The sequence below is a fragment of the Lottia gigantea genome, assembly GCF_000327385.1.
Source record: "Lottia gigantea unplaced genomic scaffold LOTGIsca_134, whole genome shotgun sequence".
NCBI lineage: Eukaryota > Metazoa > Mollusca > Gastropoda > Lottiidae > Lottia > Lottia gigantea.
Genome location: NW_008707502.1, coordinates 294,564 through 314,717, shown reverse-complemented (window position 1 = coordinate 314,717; position 20,154 = coordinate 294,564). Strand labels below are relative to the sequence as shown.

Sequence of the window (20,154 nt, the reverse complement as noted above, 5' to 3'; positions counted from 1 at the left end):
CACACAAGTTATAATACGTTACATTTTTATTGCCGTTTTAGTTTAAACGTAGTCGGATATGTTTTATGGCAAAACGTTGAACAAATACGTCCAAGTTAATTTTCTGGGTACGCTTCCTGTTGAAGGCAAGAAGAATAGATCGTCGTTGTGGTGAGTCAACGCGAGTAAGAAATGAAAAGCTGCTTTCACACACAGCGGTATTAGAACCGAATGTGGCAACGCTTGCAGCCAGTGCATATAATTTAGGGAAAGCCAATTTCACTGACACTGAATACTCCAGCCATGGAAATCGATCATACCAACTGTTACTAAAATGGCGACCAGACTTCGCTGGAAATTTTATTCTCGGTTGCTTTGGAACGTCTTCTTTTCCAATGTCACCTGGTACTCCTGTCTTTTCAGAGCATCTTGGTACTGCATCCGTTGTGTTGCCCGCTGTGGTTTTGATACCAGTGTCAGTCGTAGTAGTGTCGGAACCATCAAGCAATTTGTCTTTTTTGATCAAATATTTATCCATTTTTCCTACGTTTGGTTGTTTGATTCATATGAATACAATTTAGGATAATATATGTCTATTAGTTAGTATTTATAATCAACCATTCAAATCTTTTGAATTTTGAGACGGGACAGATTACAATCCAGTATCAGACCAATAATTTTGTTACCAATGACGCTTTACTGCAAACTTTTTATGATTTTCAACGAACTCAATTGTATCAAATTATCTATTCTAATGTAATTAAATTTAAAAATGTTATTAAAAGCTATGATATCTGGTTTCATCCTCAGCTAAGTATAAACAGAAAGATATTTAAAAACAGTTCTAGGCCCACAGATAGGAATACTTAGTATTTTTTTTTTGAACCATTTCGCATAACGAAGCCCTGAAAGCCATAACCTTAAATTTCGTTACGTATAATCAAAATATCGAAATACTCATCATATGATCGACAATGCAAGAGCAGCTGACTGGTGCACTTACTCCACCATAAAATGCCTGACCAGAATGACCACTGTTTGCTATTCACTCAAGACTCAGTTACCTGCCGCTCCTATTGACTCAGGAATAAGAAAAGGTGTATTTTAAAAAAGTGACCGGTGCATTTTGCTAGGGGGCAAGATTTGATTTAAGGGGGGCAACAGAATTCAATGCAGCTTTCCTAAGAGTCTGGGTGCAGATTCTAATGACGATTGTAAATCGATTATGCCACTTCATGTACAGAAGATGCCTGTCGTTATCTTGCACCAGATACCGACTTTCAGCCTCCATAATTATGTAAAGATCACTTGATCAGAACCTTCATATGTCACAGCAATTACATGAAAGACAGCCAAACAATCCTTTGTGTCAAATGTGGTTTTTTTCTGACAATTATTTATTGTTTTTCTGTGCTTTGCAACGTCTCTTTATCTGTTCAGTATAGATTTTATAGGGACTTAACAAAAGTCTGTAGTGCTGGATTTAAAGATGTAGATATTTTATTTGGACGTAAAAAAATCTTTGGTGCTTGACTTATAAACAGATATACTCTGGACATAATAATGGTTTTATCCGACTTACAAGACTATAGAAAAAATCAATGAATAATAATGAAATAAGGGGCGCAACTCGCGCCTTCAAGACTCGTTCAGTTAATTAACCAGTGAGCAATGTGCTGAACAAAATTGAAGAAGCAGACAACGCAAAAAGCCTCAATTCTTCCAATACTGTGCTTTCAAAAAGGAAGACGAAACAATTTGCATGTGATGTGTCCACTAGGTGTAACCAACAAAGTCTCTGTTGAGTATAATATCCAATACATTTTCGGGGAAGAGACGCTTTTATGACAAAGGGATTCAACTCGTATCTGTATACCATTGACCTACAATATATAATTGAAAAGATCTTCTGGAGTCAAATATAGAGTGGATAATTTATCCGGCATATTATATCTGTATCCCCGGGAGTTTAAATAATAGGATGGTACTAGAGGTTTACAACACTCGATAATGTTGTCATTCCACATATCCCTCTCAATATTCACCCATAAATTATTCCCATTTCGTCCCTTCCCCGTTTCGCTCCTTCGCATAAGCCCCCCCATTTTACGTGGGCAAAAAAGGATAAATAATAAATCGTGCTTGTTCCGATTTGAATTACGGTCCCTTGTGCATTTTTGAATCGAGGCAGTTGGTAGGCTGGAATGTCGATGCCTAGGCAAAATTTCCAAGCCACAAACAAAATTACGATTTGTACAACTTCAATTGGTTGAAATTATATTTAAGTGATTGACTGCTGTGTAATTTTTCTTATATCAGTTAAATTTCAATTCTGGGAAAGTGTCGACGTGGGAAGAAGGTGCGAAATTGGAAAGGGGCAAAATAAAAAAAGTGTGGAACCGGAAAGGGACATAATGGGAAGTGGCAAAATAGGAATATATTTGGGGTGAATTGGGAATAAACCCTAGAAAATATCCAACTTATAACATCGTTATCCTTCTTTTATATCCAATGTCATCTATAATAATATAACTAAGATGTTTAATATGCTTTATTGATAACATCAAGTTTTTTTGTTTGTTTGTTTTTTTTTTTAAAATCTTCATTTAAAAACTGTGTGTATAACTTAATTCTCATTTATATCTATACAATTATTTTCAGTGCTAACAATGATTTTATCAAACATTTTAACAATAACACAGTTTTAAAATATGATGGATAGGAGTATTAATTGAAGTATTATAGTCGACATATAACATATTTTAATAAATGTAAAATATCTAGTTCATAAGAAAACAAACATACAATAGTTCTATAATATGTGGTTCACGCTTATATGCTTTTCACCATTTGTTTTCACCATCTGTTTTTTTTTAATGTATTAGACGTGATTATGACTGAATTTTTATTAAATATGCATACATAATATATAAATTTCATGCTTAGCTATTTCAATGAAACTTTTAAAGCTTTTAACCATGATCTATTGTCCGATAAGCACACTTATAGTGCATGTATAAGAGCATCTTCTAAGCTTTTTAAAGTGTATAATGACGGATGTATCCAATGATTTGATAATGAATACTGACGAATCGCAAGAAATTATCTAAAAAAAGCTGAAACAGTATAAAATACAACAATTCAACCATTTAACTACAAAAATCGATGCGTCAGCATGTATGGAAATTTTTGAATACATCAATACAAAATACAATCACATTAGACCAAGTTTTTATCAGAAAATCCTTTTTCATGAAGAAATGTGGACTGTTCATTTGTATCCTCGTTTGCTACAATTATAATATCTTTTTTCACTTGTTCACCATATTCTATAAATAATTCTTCTTTTTCGTTCATTTCTATTTCTGCTATTGTAGATGCGATTGAGTTTGATCCAAGCACCGCTTTTATTGCAAGTCCCGACAATGATGCAATCAGAAAAGAAACGCCTGAAAATGAAAGGAAATTAGAATGTAATTTGGTGGCATTGTAAAGTCCACATTTTGGCAATGGACCGGTATCTAGAATGGACTACTACTGGACTAGAGTAATCAAGCTTTGATGATCCCCATCTGGAAAGAATTTCAATATCAATAAAGCCTTTATTTTGGAAGTTAGTTAAGTCCCCAAAAATATACACTACAATAATTTGTCCACATCGTAATGCTATCATGAATATAGTTCCAGAGCAACACTGGACTTAAATCTCTCCCAGATAATGGATGGCCAGACGAAATTACCCTTGGTCCAAACACATCAAGATGAGCATGATATAAAATAATAAATGTCGTGATTACATACCAGAGAATACAAACGCCCAATAATAATCTTGGAACCAGACCACCAGCATTTCTGTAAAATTAATAAATATCAACTGAGTGCCAAAACAAAAACCAAATATTACCGATAATTGAAAGAGATGTTGCCAGCTTTACAAACTATGGCAGAGTGAAACGATACAGGCATGTCGCCTCAGTGTGAACAATTCCTCAGGAGTGCATTGAGTTGCTGTTGCAAATATATTCTGATGTAAAAATTACATATTTCAGGACGATGATTCATATTCTACATATACGAAACTACGACGGTTCTTATCTGAAAATAACACATACGAACATAGTGGACAACCATTTTGAATCAGTCGAATTTTAATCAAGGCAATACTATTTCAACAAAGCCTTCAAATAATAATTAAAGTTTTGTTGCAATAGTATAACCTTTATCAAAATTCGACTTAAGTTGAGGTATGGATTCAAAATGGCTGTGAACTACGTTCGTGTGTGTTATTTCCAGGTAATAACCATACGTAGTTTAGTACATATAATATTTTAGTTCACTTACCAGCAAATGGTGGTCCAACCATGTAACCAATACCACTAATATGCATCATAACACCATACGCTGTTGACTGTTGATACAAACCAACGATCTCCACTAGTAGTGTATATTGCAATGCCCAGGACCCACCAGTATAAAAACCCAATAAGGTTGTATACGTTATTTTACTGCCAATAGTCTTCATATATTTTATAAAAAAAGTGATAATACCCATGATACCCAAGGTGCTACCGAGAACTAACGATGCATCAACATTTGAAGCAAGGAATCCAAGTAAAATACGCGAAAGAATTCCAGTAACACCAGTAATTGAAAGAACGATGGCTGCCTCTTGATGTGAAGATCCCTGATGGTTGAGATAGTCCGGTAAATATAAGTATACACACGAAAGAGCAACATGAAATGAAAAGGAGCAAATCAACAATAACCAAAACGATGGAGAAGTAAATAAGATCACATTACGTTTTAAAAAACATGCAAATATCTTTGGTTGAGATGTCGAAGTACTTTTTGTCGGTACAGTATAATAATCATTATTGTTATCACGAATATTATCACAGCTTTTATCACGAATAATGTACATATCATTTTTATCAAAGATTTGATCACGTTTATCACAGTTTTGTTCGCGACGCATACACCAACATTTAGATTTTTTCTTTGAGCGAATTTCATATTTTGTCGGCCTCATCAATGCCCCACAAACTGCTGACTGAAATCCGAGTCCACCAAGAATGAGAAAAGCACCACCTAGTCCATACGTATCCACACAATATTGAGTAAGCGGAGGAAATATAAAGGTACAAAGAGCACAACCACTCGTAGCAATACCCGTTGCCATACTTGTTTTAGGACCAAAATAATATCCTATAACCACCAAAGATCCTGCCATGGACATGGCTGGCCCACTTCCTGAAAAATCATAATTCAACACAAAAGTTGAGTTAATATTCCATTAACATCTGACAGATTCTGTTCTCGAGAAATACATAGATAATTTTATTTTACATCACCATCTGACAGGTTCTGTTCTCGTGATGTATAGAGATCAGTTAATATTCCATTAACATCTGACAGATTCTGTTCTCGAGAAATACATAGATAAGTGTATTTTACATCACCATCTGACAGGTTCTGTTCTCATGATGTATAGAGATGAGTTAATATTCCATTAACATCTGACAGATTCTGTTCTCGAGAAATACATAGATAATTTTATTTTACATCACCATCTGACAGATTCTGTTCTCATGATGTATAGAGATGAGTTAATATTCCATTAACATCTGACAGATTCTGTTCTCGAGAAATACATAGATAAGTGTATTTTACATCACCATCTGACAGATTCTGTTCTCATGATGTATAGAGATGAGTTAATATTCCATTAACATCTGACAGATTCTGTTCTCGGGATGTATAGAGATGAGTTAATATTCCATCAACATCTGACAGATTCTGCTCTCGTGATGTATAGAGATTAGTTAATATTCCATCAACATCTGGCATATTCTGCTCTCGAGAAGATAAGTGTATTTTACATCACCATCTGACAGATTCTGTTCTCATGATGTATAGAGATGAGTTAATATTCCATTAACATCTGACAGATTCTGTTCTCGGGATGTATAGAGATGAGTTAACATTCTATCAACATCTGACAGATTCTGTTCTCGGGATGTATAGAGATGAGTTAACACTCTATCAACATCTGACAGATTCTGTTCTCGGGATGTATAGAGATGAGTTAATATTCCATCAACATCTGACAGATTCTGCTCTCGTGATGTATAGAGATTAGTTAATATTCCATCAACATCTGGCATATTCTGCTCTCGAGAAGATAAGTGTATTTTACATCACCATCTGACAGATTCTGTTCTCGCAATGTACAGATATAAGTTTATGTTTCATCAACATCTGACAGATTCTGCTCTCGTGATGTATAGAGATTAGTTAATATTCCATCAACATCTGGCATATTCTGCTCTCGAGAAGATAAGTGTATCTTACATCACCATCTGACAGATTCTGTTTTCGCAATGTACAGATATAAGTTTATGTTTCATCAACATCTGACAGATTCTGCTCTCGTGATGTATAGAGATTAGTTAATATTCCATCAACATCTGGCATATTCTGTTCTCGAGAAGATAAGAGTATTTTACATCACCATCTGACAGATTCTGTTTTCGCAATGTACAGATATAAGTTTATGTTTCATCAACATCTGACAGATTCTGTTCTCGAGAAGTACATAGATAAGTGTATTTTACATCACCATCTGACAGATTCTGTTTTCGCAATGTACAGATATAAGTTTATGTTCCATCAACATCAGAGTTTATTTCCATGATGTACAGAGGCTGGTCAGTCTGACAGTTTGTCTCCCCGTGATTACCTTTTGTATTTATACAGGAAATAAGAAATAAACATACCTGCAATAATGCCGTAGGTGATGAAGAGAATCCTGTGGTCGGTAACAATACTACTGGTAGCAAATCCAACTAATGCTAATAAACCACTCAACATAACACAAGTTCTTACATTGGAAATGTTGATGATGAAACTTCCAAGAAAACCTGTAAATTTATAGATATCAATTTCATAAAGAAGTGCCGAGTTTGATATGATAAATATTTGGTTGAAACGTGCAAATGATGGTTGAGTCTTTAAATACGAGTTAACGGTCCGATGGCGATGAAGATCAAACGTCATTGGCACTGCCCTTCAGCTAGTCCTTCTACAATCAAAAAATAACCCGTAAGTCTAACCGTTGTAACTTGCAGAAATGATGTAGTTTAATTTGATCTAAATATTGATTTATAAATTGTTATGACTCGTGCAGAGAAAATGAAGCCTATGAATCTGCTAATGTCACAAAGCTCACCTGTTATCATTTAATTAAAGAGTATTCGGATTGTTTTTGTGATCTGGAGGAATAAATCTCGCTTTAAAAAGAATATTCATCTCCTCTATATGATAAGCAAATTATTAACGAGATCATATCGATTTTATGTTTACAAAAATGTTTAGTGAATGTATCTATCTCCTTGAATGCGTGCATAAATTATTCAGTTCGACAGACTGGAACTAGAGGACATTCGATTCATTTATGAGAAGTAACGATCGGTCACATAACTAAAAAAAACATAAATATGTACACTTGCAGCATTCTTTTAGTCAGTTTGAATCTTTTGAAAACCAAATCTCTTTATGATTTAGGATGACAATAGTTTTTATATTTGTTGTATCATGTTGTACTTCATATTTATTAATAATAGGCTACCATGATGTCGACCGTAGAGTTTTTCCGGGAAAATTCTACCAATATAATAAATACTTGTTTATTAAAGTGAGTACTATTGTACATAAACAACTCGAGAACTTGAAGTTCACCGCAATCAATAATGGATTATTATGGCTGTTCTATACTTAATTTTATGGCCGTTATAAAAGCACATTTATATAGTTTATTTTCTACTGCTTTATTTAAACTGAAACTCTAGAGTAACATGCAACTCGAAAAGGACGGGAGAAGGAAGTTGTAAAAACAGTTTACACAATATTTGTATGATTTAAATACTGGTTCTATATGATTATATACAAAACTATAACTAAACCACAATTTATTTGTTATTTTATTAGACCAGTTTTTTTTTATCCTGTTAAGCGATGTTAAATGAAATGGATAGAGCTTTACACCCTACTGCTTCTAATTGGGCTAATAAACTCGGGCAAGGTCATGCAGCGTACAATGAGAGAAAGTTAGCCTTCTCTTTTCCGGTTTCTGTCGAGATATCTTTAACTTGTACAGTCCGTAGCACACGGCGCCTAGGTTATTGTCCCATCCGACCATCGGCTAGACAACTCCGTGTGTCAGACCTTCCCATCTGCATTCCTGTCAGGGAAAAGCGAGTTGAAAGAAGTATTATCTCGAACTGTGTCGGGACTGAACCCTGGACCTTCGAGCTATAGCACGCATCTAACTCTCTGAGCCACCACTGCTCCAAACACATTCTCTCGCTAGTAACTCGACACTGCTGATACATCGTAAATGCTATTATATTTACATTGTCAAAGTTTCAATATACTTTTACCTCAGGTGATAATTATACTGCCTGCCCCGACCTTTACCCCGTATCGTGTATGTAATTTAAACCAATAGAATGACAATAAACAAGTACATCCTATCTTGGTGATTTTTAAAAAAAAAAGACAATGTCCGATAGACTCCAGTCGTGATCAAATTCTTGTAAGTATTTAAAGGAAAGTATAATCATACCTATCACGGTCACCTAATATGAAATTTAAGTGCAAAAGAACTATACATCACAATCTGAAATCTCGAAGTCGACATTTACTATTTGAAATTCACAGAAGAAAGCTACTATGTACAGAGTTGTGAAATGGAGTTTAGGCCCTACATAGCATGCACTAATGGATAGCACTCTTACCTTCTAGTATCCCTCATAGTTCAGATAACTAGAATAATTTCATTCTGAGACAAAATGCCGTATATCTGCTTAATTAATTTGTTCTATATTTGGAACAGAACAGCAACTCTACTTCTGCAAGCAATATTCAGAATATAACCGACATATCAAGACAACTAATTCTGCTTTCTGCCATGCCATTGATAAATGTGCATTCCAGATATATAGGGCTACATACTACTGGCACTTATTGTCATTGATATATTGCCAAGGTACTATAAAGATAACGGTATAGTCTATACTCAAAACAGTGCAAATTCCCACTAGAATTGTTCTTTGAAATGATAACGTAGCATTGAGTCTTTTAAAAAGAAAAAATGGTATTTATAATTAATGACCAGAGAAAACTGTAATTCTATATCTTGTCAAGGATGATATCTCGTCAAATTTTAGGTTTCAGCTAATGATATACGATGTAATAAAAAATGTATGTCACTTAACGCAGTGGTTTTCAACCTTTTTTTATATTACACCTTTCAGGATCTTTGATTGCATCCTAAGTATTTCGTGATTTTCTCTTATGAATAGAATAAAGTCTGGCTGAAAGAACGACTAAAATTGCAATTGTTTCCACTCCCCAAATTTTAAGGTTGAAAAGCCCTGAATTAAAGCAGTATGTGATAGGTTGAACTACGTACCTGATAAAGCAAACATGCAGGAAAATACTGAACCAATCCAGGCAATGGTAGATACTTCTACATCTGGATATTTTTCTAACAGTGCCACATGAATTACACCAACAGCAAAAAATGAAGAGTTGAAGAACATGCTAGAAAATGATGCTGTCAAAACAACCCAAGCCCATGGTTGTACTTTAGTCATCTTGGTTGTTTCTGTTGATGGTGGTTGTTCTGGAACACACACACAATTCAGAATTATCTTATATTTTAATACAGAAAACATCAAGAATTATATTTTCCCATTTTAATTTCCAGATATCTATTTTAACTATGAAATCAGATCAAGTATTGACTTTATATGCCCTGCAATCCACAAAATAACCGGACATCAGCTATTGATTATGAGAATTGAAAGAGATAGCTCAAATTTAGCGTAAATCAATTTGTATCAGATCCAAGGACAGGTGAGTGAACTGGTAAATCTAACATTCAGACGATATCATTCAAACCTCAAAGTGTTATTGTAAATATAATAATACTATCCAAGATTTCATAATCTTAAAGTACTATTGGAGGTAACAGTCTTTAGGTCACATTCCATACATGGTAGCAATGAAACTAAACTTGTTTGGGTTAGTTTCTTTATAATCTTAGTTCTTGTTTAAAGGGATCACACAGAGTATCAATTTGCTCCATTCCAATTTTCGATCAGACGTCTGTGGTTCCTGCAATCCTACTAAAACTAAGTGTTTGATGAAATCACTAATAGCGAAGGGCCTTGTGTGATTAAGCATATATGCGATTGGAGACGTCATCTAATACCTAGTTTTAGAGAAATTGCAGGAACCACTAACGTCTGATTGAAAATTGGAATGGTGCAAATTGATGCTATCGGTGTACCCGATACATATATAAAATGTAACAAACCTCCTAACATTCCCTTTAATATGTTTATTACAAGATAATTTTGACATTTATGTAATTATGTCCTACAAAGTCACATTGGAAAATATTCGGTAACTTTCATTTTTTGTCTTGTACTAAATCTAAAACCAGAGTGCATTGTGTATGCGTATATTATAGACAAATTGTCTGATTTTTTGGTTATTCCTTCAATACAATAAAAAGATTATCAAAACGTAGGACCTATACTAATTATGAAGGTTTAGTTCTTTGCCCTAAAGCCAGGTAAAACAAGAAAAATCCGCTTACCTGTATATAGTTATGCTGTGCTCTTACATGTATTAAAAATATCAACAGTAGATCAATACTGTGGAAAATACATATAAATAATTGTGTCTGTATAGCGAGGTGTAAACAATTTCTAGTATATTCTCAACTAATTCGAACACATTGACTGACAAATAAATGTTGAAGGTAGTTGGTCAATAAGACAAATGCAAGTTGATTACGATATACGAATATAGGTATCACATTAACAATAGTAATACAGTTATACATGTACATAAGCCGATAGTCACACACCATTGACTCGAGTCGATTCACTCTCAACCTTAAGTACAAAAGATTCGGTCAAGGTCGACGCATGGCCGACCTACATGGGAAACTCTGAGGAATCGGTTCGTACGCGCAAAAATAGATATCATCCTCCGTTGTTTTAGTTTGACACTATATATAGGTCACATATGTTCTCAAACTAAATATAGATCTTATAGATATATTTTTATCGGTCATTGGCATAATTTCTACACAAGTTGTTCTATTTTATGTACAAACTTCAAGAATGCCATAAGAAACAAGTAAGTATTAAAGCATTAACTTGATCAGATTATATTATAAGTTTAAAGATATAATTAACGAAAGATTCCTATACTTTAGAGTAACTACGACTTCTGCTTGCTCGCATTATTAAACTACGCGATATTTTGCTGTTATTCCCTTGACCCGAAATTTGAATGTTAAAAAATAATTTTCCCCTCGTCGATGCATAATTAATGACAAACCCCCATACAATACCTCCAACGCAGTTAATCAAATTAACCGATTTTATGATAAACAAATTACGTTTGTTAAAATGCTGATGAACACTGTATAGGCTCATGTACATTGTTGATGGGGTTACTATGTAAGTCGTTCTACAAACCTCATATCTATGGATGGAATGGAAAATCTATAGTTTTATAAACTTATTTTAAAAGCATTCCACTCTACAATCATATTATCTCGACTGAACGTCGACAGGAATCAGTGGAAGAGTTGCGCAGCCAACTTGATTGTTAGGAGGGGCATGTGATATATCTTTAGGGGCAATATTCTATATGGTGTTTAGATGCATTAATAGCTATGGTCATTTTATTGTATTGAATATATATCTTGCACATAACTTATCCTTAAAAAGAGACAGTCTCACTTTTAAAAAATATATAAGGTGCTCAAATGTATGACAACTTTGTAGGCTACCAAAATCTACAGCAATATGTCCCTAAGCTTATCGGAAAGTTTTAATTAAAAGTATCTCGCCGTTAATTTTTAAACGCATAAACAATTAAAATGTTTAAACCATTTCAAGTCGCCAAGTTTTTGGTTGCTGTTAGAAGACTATAATGTAGGAATCGAAGCAAAATAAACGTCAAATTATAGATAAATATCTTTCATTTTTTCATTTTCAATGCGGTAAATCCTTAGAAAAACAATTTCGTCAAAATCCGTTAAAAGTAAATAGCATATTTAAGATATCTTAAATTTAAAACTTGCTAGTTATTATGAATGCGTTGCATCGCATAATACGACAAACTACATGACATTGATATAGATCATGTCATAATACAATATACCGTTGCAGTAGTATCATATTATCTAGCGCATGGTCAGAAAATTTCAAAACAGCTCAACGAGATACTTGGCAATAATTTGATGAGTGAGAATTGTACCATAATCAAAGACAGTGGCCATCAGTGGCTCAACTACCATAGGGACTAGTTGAACCAAATCCACGCGCACCCCATCCTATCCCACCCCTAAGGAGAGCCCCACCATCAAGAATTTAGTATACAATTATAATCAAACTAAGCAACCATGCAGCAATATATAAATGAGTGAAATAACCAATGCCGTATACCCCACCTTCCTAGATGACTCTAATGTGGTAAAAGCCGTATATTGCTATATATGTAATCTATTTGTCTGGAAATACGTTGTTGTAGCCTATAACAATAGGGTGTGATTTAGTCAACAATATGAGAAGAGATCAAATTGTAATATAAATCCGACTTAACTCAAATATTGAAATTACGTTAAGATATAATCTAACATCATAGTTCATACGACGTATCGTTATTATATTTCATATAATATTTACTAGACACGAACATATTCAAACGACATTGATATCACTACGCCCGACAAAATCGATTGAATATTTTTAGTAGTTATAAATATGTTAATTTTATAGCCTATTGGCAGTATATATACATTGTTCTAGAAAATTCGATGTATGTGTATATTTGAATCAGCGAAATCACACAATATTCCCAACTGTAAATAGGTTTTTACTAACTTTTGTGGCTTAGCCTAAGGAATTATGATGCATTGAAAATTTAGTCTATGTAGATCATCCATCAATTAATACACGATTTTCTGCCAATAACTGCCAATCGTTTTACTGTCTATTTACTTTACATTTCTATTGATCTCCAGTACCTTGTTTCCGAATTATGGCGGATATGTCTGTGATGTAAGTCTGGTAACAATATAACAATGCTGTTTCGTATAGATCCAAAACAGCCTATTATTGGGTAGGATTATCTCACAGTCTACGTTCAGGTAGGATATAGCTTTATCTTAAAAATCCCACTACAACATGTAACCAAGAAATAAATAGTGGCTTATTACAGTAGAGCCGTCTAGCCATTCCTGATAGAATTGTTCGGTTAAACGTAGACCTATTTCCGATTTCCGACATCACCATCTTGATTTCAATCTCTTCCAACGTTTTAGGTCATAATTTTGTTTAGACATCAAAATCCAAATCAAAGACCAAATAGGCATGCAAGAGCAGAGCCGTATATAGAGAAAGTCTGTTACCATCTTGTTACCCTCAGAGTTCCATTACGACCGTCAAGCCATGCAAACCTTATAACTTTTTCAGTCATTTTAATACGATCACATTCTCTGCGGTAGTAAATTGTCGGCACCAATGTCTATCTGTTCCGTCGAACGAAAAAACGACAAAAATACGACTTAAAACAGTTGGAATAAACGCTAAGACCTACACGTCTCACATGGGTAACAGCACGGCGAAATTCTATCAAAAGTGACCGCTCTGCGCCAATCACAGCGCAATGCGGTGAGTTCACAAGTTGGCCTACCTCTATATACGGGTGTGTGCACGAGTGCAAAAATATTTAGTGGTCTGAATCCATACCAGAAATAATTGGGGTTGCACCCCTTTCTACTTAAACACGCTCGATAAACATGGTTTATGCGTGTACACCTGCTGATACATACATACACTCTGATTGTATATCTATAAACATATTGTCTGTAAGTTTGACGATAAAAAGCATGAAGACAGATTAAACTCGCAATTCTACCACAAAGCGAAAGTACGTGGGTTAGTGACTGTCGTAGAGTAGCCTTTTCTCTCTGACAACAATTGTTAGCCTATTAAATCTAATTTTGGCAATCATCTCTGTATGAATCAACTTGGATTTATGAATATTTAAACCACTGGGAAATCGACAATTATATTATAAGTTTTTCTATTCAATTAGGTTCTCCGACATGACAAAGATTGAAAGGAAAATCGAAAACCACGATAAGCTAGGAATTTATAGGGTAATGCAATCGATCAAAGATCCTGAAAGAGGTTATAGACAGGTTGAAAACCAATGGCCTATACTACTTGTCGTTCTTACATCCAGCTTCGGGTAACTATGGCAAGCATGTAATCATACCCCTATAATCTCTATATATAAGTAAGCTAACGGATTGTCTTATTTCCATTAAGTAGGTCCTACAAATTGACCTGAATAGTTAATCAATATATTTTCTTTAAATTTCGGATTAATAATAATTGCGAAATTCAGTTAAGTTCGAATAAAACATAAACATAATTTCACAGACATCAACCCTAGTATGGGGCATGCAATTGAGATCGAGGCAAGCCCGTAGCTAAAAAAAAAGGGGGGGGGGGGAGAACCCCCATAAGAAATATTTGACTCCCCCTAAAAAATTCAAACTTTCCCTCATTTCTCACTGCATGGCTTTTGTCGTCTGCATTAGCCGAATCAGACACAGAAAAGTAGCCCCAATGCCAATTTTATTTCATTTTTCAAAAGAAAATATAAGGGGGCTATACCCCTTTAAGTTTTTTTTTTGCAGACGTGCAATCAATTAAATCAGCGACAATAACCAACATAATACTGATATATCTATTTACATCATAAAATTATACTATTCAGTCAGTAGTTTTTGTGGTATATGAAAAGTTAAGTTATCGTGAATTCAATAGATAATTTTGCTTGTGTACAGTTCATTTACTGTTAGTGTTAATGTGTGATAGGTGTGTAGTTAACTATCATTATGTATAATTCAACATTCACATGTCATTTCAGAATGACCTATTGATACCTCATACTTAGTAAGAATATAAAATGGTATTTACTTTGGTAATGTTAATGACAATCAATCGGTGTCCAGTAAACACAATACGTTTAGGTCAAGTGCCGTTGAATCTCTACTCTGTAGTGATTTTGTGGTAATAAGAGAGAAAACATTTACCGACAAATAAACCAAAAATTAACACTTACTTCGAGTCTCTTTGAGATTTACATATATATTACTATAACTATATATATAACTATATGGGAACTGGTGTCGCTGTCTGATTTTTTAAGTAAGTTGTTTTTTTTTTATTCAAATTTATGAAGACTATAATAGGCCTATACCAGGTGCTAGAGAAATGTGTCCCTTTACATCTGAAGGTTTTAAATAAAGAAAGCCTTCCGTTAAAGGATTGTAAAGAGGTTTTCTATGTGTATTGGGGACACTGATAGTATCAAGTTGCATCATCCAATTTTCAATCAGACTAAACACTAATTAGTCTTAGTGGAATTTTGTTGGACTCTCATCGTCCCCTATATCTTAAAGCCCTGATTTTAAGAGATTAATTTACCTTTTTAGGCTTTTTAAGAAAGATAATTGTATGTTACCCATTTTGAATTTGATCGAAACCAAAGCAAACCCGAACAATGCAACCACTGTATTGAAGTGTGACCAGCCTACAATAAGCTATTGAGGGTTTACCTTCATTATTTCAGATTGTAGATCATTCCATAGTTTGATGTCGAAGACAGAGCCATGGTCTTGGGTTGTGCTGGTGGCAGCTTTTCTAGCAATGTTTTCAAATGGGTCACTCTATTTATCAACCGGCGTACTTCATTTAGCTTTAATGGAGAGGTATTCAGAGGAAGGAGAAAATAAAGTAGCATGGCTGGGATCTCTGTTTACGAGTATGACTGGTTTAACGGGTATGTAATATTTGTATAATTAAATACAATGTATGCTATATAATATCGCCGTATACTACAATCTAGTTTTATTCTTAACGTAAGATGCATATCTAATTCGTTATGCATATGATAATAGGCCAATCGCTTGGTTGTGCATACGAACTCGTGGCTTAAAACAATTTTTTTTTAAAAGGCTACAATTTGCAAAAAAAGAATAGAATATATCAAGGGTAGTAGGCTACGAGCTCCCGCCATCTTGCCTTGACCTAGATGGTAACGAATCTTTGATTTTTCAAGATCAATTTATTTTTTATTTTCAGGTCTATTGGGCAGTTTATTGATAAATACCTTTAACGTCAGGATATGTATAATATGCAGTGCCTTTTTGAATTTAATTGGTTTTGCTGTAAGTGGTGTAGTGACAGATATCAATATATTGTTTATAACTTACAGTTTTATTGCCGGTAAACATGTTATATTGAAGTGATTATATACCCAGATCCAGTGAACATCATCCTTACAAGTCGGATAATTCTATTTGATAAGAGCGCGGTTTTCAAGAATCGGAACAGATAAAACTGACAAAAAAATCGAAAACGATCAACATCCCTTCAATTCACACATATATTACAATCTTGAATACAAATTCAGACACGTCCTAATTTTGAGAATTGGTCGTATTCGTGATTATGATATCGATATGGTCATTTTCTGTTGCAGGTATTGGACAAGCATTATGTTACACAGCATCCATGGTCGTAACCGGTTACCATTTTAAAGAGAAATCGAGTATGGCGACAGGAATAGTGACCAGTTCAAGTGGTCTTTCTTTATTTGTTTTTCCACCACTAACACAACTATTGGTAGATACATATGGTCTAAACGGTGCCTTTTTGATACTGGGTGCAATAGGATTCCATGCAGCTGCTTGTGGAGCTGTTATGAGACCATCTGAATATGAAAATAAATCTTTTCAATGTGGTAAACAATCTTATAGATCTAGTCAAATGTTAAACTCAACTTATAAAGAAACAACAAAAGTATCTGCAATGTATCATATGAAAAGTGTGCGATTTTGGATATTTCTGTTTAGTTCTGCGTGTTTCTGTATGGCTTTATCAACTGTATATTTATATTTACCAATGTTTAATTCTTATCACGGGACTTCCAAACGAAATTCAGCTCTCATTTTGTCAGTTGCGGGAATAACAGGAACCATTTCTCGGGTTCTTCTTGGATTTCTAGCTTCTTCCGTTGATGTGACCATTGTGTTCAGTGGAGTATTTGGAATCATTGGTACCATTACAGTATTACTTTTTACTATGACAAATTTCTCTGCTCAGATAGGTTATTCGGCATTACTAGGTATATATAGTGGAGGCTGTTGGTCATTACAGCACACATTACTGATAGATATTGTTGGAATAACGCACTTATCTACATGTTATGGTATAACTTTATTGTTTTCCGGAATTGGTTTATTAATAGGTCCACCATTAGCAGGTACATATTACAATTTCTTTTATTACTCGTGTCTTTTTTGTGAATGTGAATGGATGTGAAGTAGCCCAGGACATCATCATCTCACAGTCAGATAATGAGCGCTATATATAAAAAGAAAATTCCACGACCAAATACAATTTGGAAAGTCAAGTAATTCAACCATGTATAATATAAGACAATCTGACCAGAGAAGTTGTCTTTCTTTTTTCAGAACTGATCATAACACATTTCAACAATTTAGACTATGCATTTATATTTGCAGGTAAGTATTCCATAGTAACGTTACTTGGAGGAATAGTTATATGATCATATATCAGCAACCTGACTAATCAACAATATAGCTCTGTCTCTATTTCCCACAAAATGAAAGGTGTCTCTCCGAGGCGATTTCCCAAGGGTCGAATCCCCTTGAGGCCGAGGTTCTGGGGACTGCCAGAGGTCCCCAAAGCCAACGGATTTCAGATGACTTGAGATGAATTTTTAAGTATGAATTTCAACTTCTAAATGGACGTTTCACAGTGCTGAGGAATTCAAAAACCAAATCGTTAATTATCTGCAACCTGGTGTGTCTTTTCAGGCTGTTTATTCCTGCTAGCTTCATTTTCTGGTTTGATATTGGGGTTCTTGAAGAAGTTCCAAAAAGGCATCTTACCAGGTGATGAATTAACTAAGAAAGAAACAGAATTGATTGTAATGAACGGTGAATTTCACGAAGCTGGTGAAGAAACAACAAATATGTTATAGGCATATTGACATTAATGATCCCAAGAGACCATATGAATGTAGAGTTCAATATGAAACTATGTTCACAAAGTGTAATCAATTGTTTCTGACACAAAATTTTGTCAAAATAAGTTTTTCCGATTCGACGTGAATGAACCTAAGTAAAATTGTCTACTATCTTACGTATGTATTAAATTGGTTACCATTGATGATCAAAACCACTCTCGAAGTCTATGTAGGTGCTGCCTTACATAACCTGTATCTCTTTTTCCGACGAATATTTTTTTTACTTGCTAATCTAAATATACAGTTTGTACGTTAGAAATAGAAATCAATATGAAGAATTATGTGGTAGATATTTTATTCAGTAACAATATTTTATAGTAAACTAGTTATTATTTTTTCGCCGAGTACAATCAGTATCAGTGAAGTAGGTCGGAAACGCTAAGTAATGTCTTTACAATGTCAATGTGCTGCAAAAGTCGTCTTAAGTTCGTAGTCTGATATTTAGTGAATATGCGTCCAGTCAAGATGACATCGTTAAATGTCTTGTAGAGAGGTTTTGTAAATTATGAATGTTGGGACATGGAAAGCATCGATTTTCAATTTTCATTTAAACATCTGTGGTTCTTAGCTATTGTCCTTAGATATGAGTAACAGTTGGTGCGATAGTGTTGTGTATTGTTAAACATTTGCACGGCCGTCAAGTCTACCCAGTGCACGCGCGCCAAGTCTACCCAGTGAACGAGCATCAAGTTTAACAAATGCACGTGCACCAAGTGTAACCAATGTACGGGTGTCAAATCTACCAATTGCACACGCGTCAGGTTTAGCCAGTTCATGTCCAACCAATGCATGTGCAAAGTGTAGCCAAAGCAGGGGCGTCAACGCTAACCAGTGTACATCGTAAAGTCTACTCAGTGCACGCGCACAAAGTCTACCCAATGTACGAGCGTCCAGTACAATAAAAGCACGTGCAAGTCTAACCAACACACAGGTGTCAAGTCTAACCAATGCACGTGCTAAAATCTAACAAATGCATGCAAGTCATTTCTTACTATTGGGCAAAAAACGAAAAAAAAACGATTGAAAGACATGTGAATGTTTTACTTACATCATTATGCTTAGACTATATATATTTCTATACAGTATCTCATGTCTACATGTTTAATCTGTACCTGAAAAGAAACCATTATGTACAGTTATATTATAAGCCTAGCCAAGTCATTGAACTAAGTAAAGTGAAAAAAAAGGACTCACGACAAGTCTACCCAGTGCACGAGCGTCAAATCTAAGCAATGCACGTGCGCCAAGTTTTACCAATGCACTCGCTTATCATCTCCCCAATACAGGAGCGTCAAGCCAAACCATACATCTACATATCGTATAATCAGCAACTTGAAATAGCCTAAATATTTAATTTGTAACTAAAAAGAACGCGATATGTATAGTTATATGCAAAGCCAGTGCACTAGCGTAAAGTTGCACGCCAGTTAAAGTTTCCCTAGTCTACTTGACTGATGCACGTGCGCCATGTATATTGGCGTCAAGTCTGCCCAGTGCACGTGCGTCAAGTTTTCAAAGTGTACGAATACCAAGTGTACCCAGTACATGTGCATTGGTTGGACTTGGCGCTCGTGCATTGGGTAGACATGGGGCGTGTGCATTGGTTAGATTTGGCACACGTGTATTGCTTAGACTTGACGCTCGTGCACTGGGTAAACTTTGCGCACGTACATTGGTAAGAATTGAGGCTCGTTTAAAATTCATGCTCGTTAACTAAGTAGACTTCTTGGTGCGTGCATTGGATAGACTTGGTATGCGTGCACTGGGTAGACTTGACACCCGTGCATTGGTTAGACTTAACGCTCGTGCGACTTGACACACAAGCTTCAGATATAACCAATGTATGCGAGACAAGTCTAACCAACACACGCACATCAAGTTAACCCAATGCATGTGCGTCAAGTCTTACTATTGCGTTTACGTCAAGTCTGGACATTGCACGTGCATCAAGTCTAA

General features: G+C 34.9%; 2 protein-coding genes across 2 annotated transcripts; one reads left to right on the top strand and one right to left on the bottom strand.

Moving 5' to 3' along the window:
• Positions 1-4,312: 4,312 nt before the first annotated feature.
• On the bottom strand, positions 4,313-10,696 carry LOTGIDRAFT_225181 (hypothetical protein; the record flags this gene model as incomplete). Its single annotated transcript, XM_009049349.1, has 5 exons — positions 10,646-10,696; positions 9,452-9,664; positions 6,752-6,899; positions 4,959-5,225; positions 4,313-4,823 (listed from the first exon to the last, which is right to left on the bottom strand). The coding sequence occupies exons 2-5, from the start codon at positions 9,633-9,635 to the stop codon at positions 4,313-4,315; spliced, it is 1,110 nt and encodes a 369-aa protein (XP_009047597.1). The 5' UTR covers positions 9,636-9,664; positions 10,646-10,696.
• Positions 10,697-13,107: 2,411 nt separating this feature from the next.
• Positions 13,108-18,474, top strand: LOTGIDRAFT_238184 (hypothetical protein; the record flags this gene model as incomplete). The annotated part of the gene is made up of 7 exons (XM_009049348.1): positions 13,108-13,127; positions 13,167-13,216; positions 15,715-15,924; positions 16,227-16,370; positions 16,627-17,409; positions 17,621-17,671; positions 17,987-18,474. The coding sequence occupies 7 exons, from the start codon at positions 13,108-13,110 to the stop codon at positions 18,151-18,153; spliced, it is 1,425 nt and encodes a 474-aa protein (XP_009047596.1). The 3' UTR covers positions 18,154-18,474.
• Between the last annotated feature and the right edge of the window lie 1,680 nt (positions 18,475-20,154).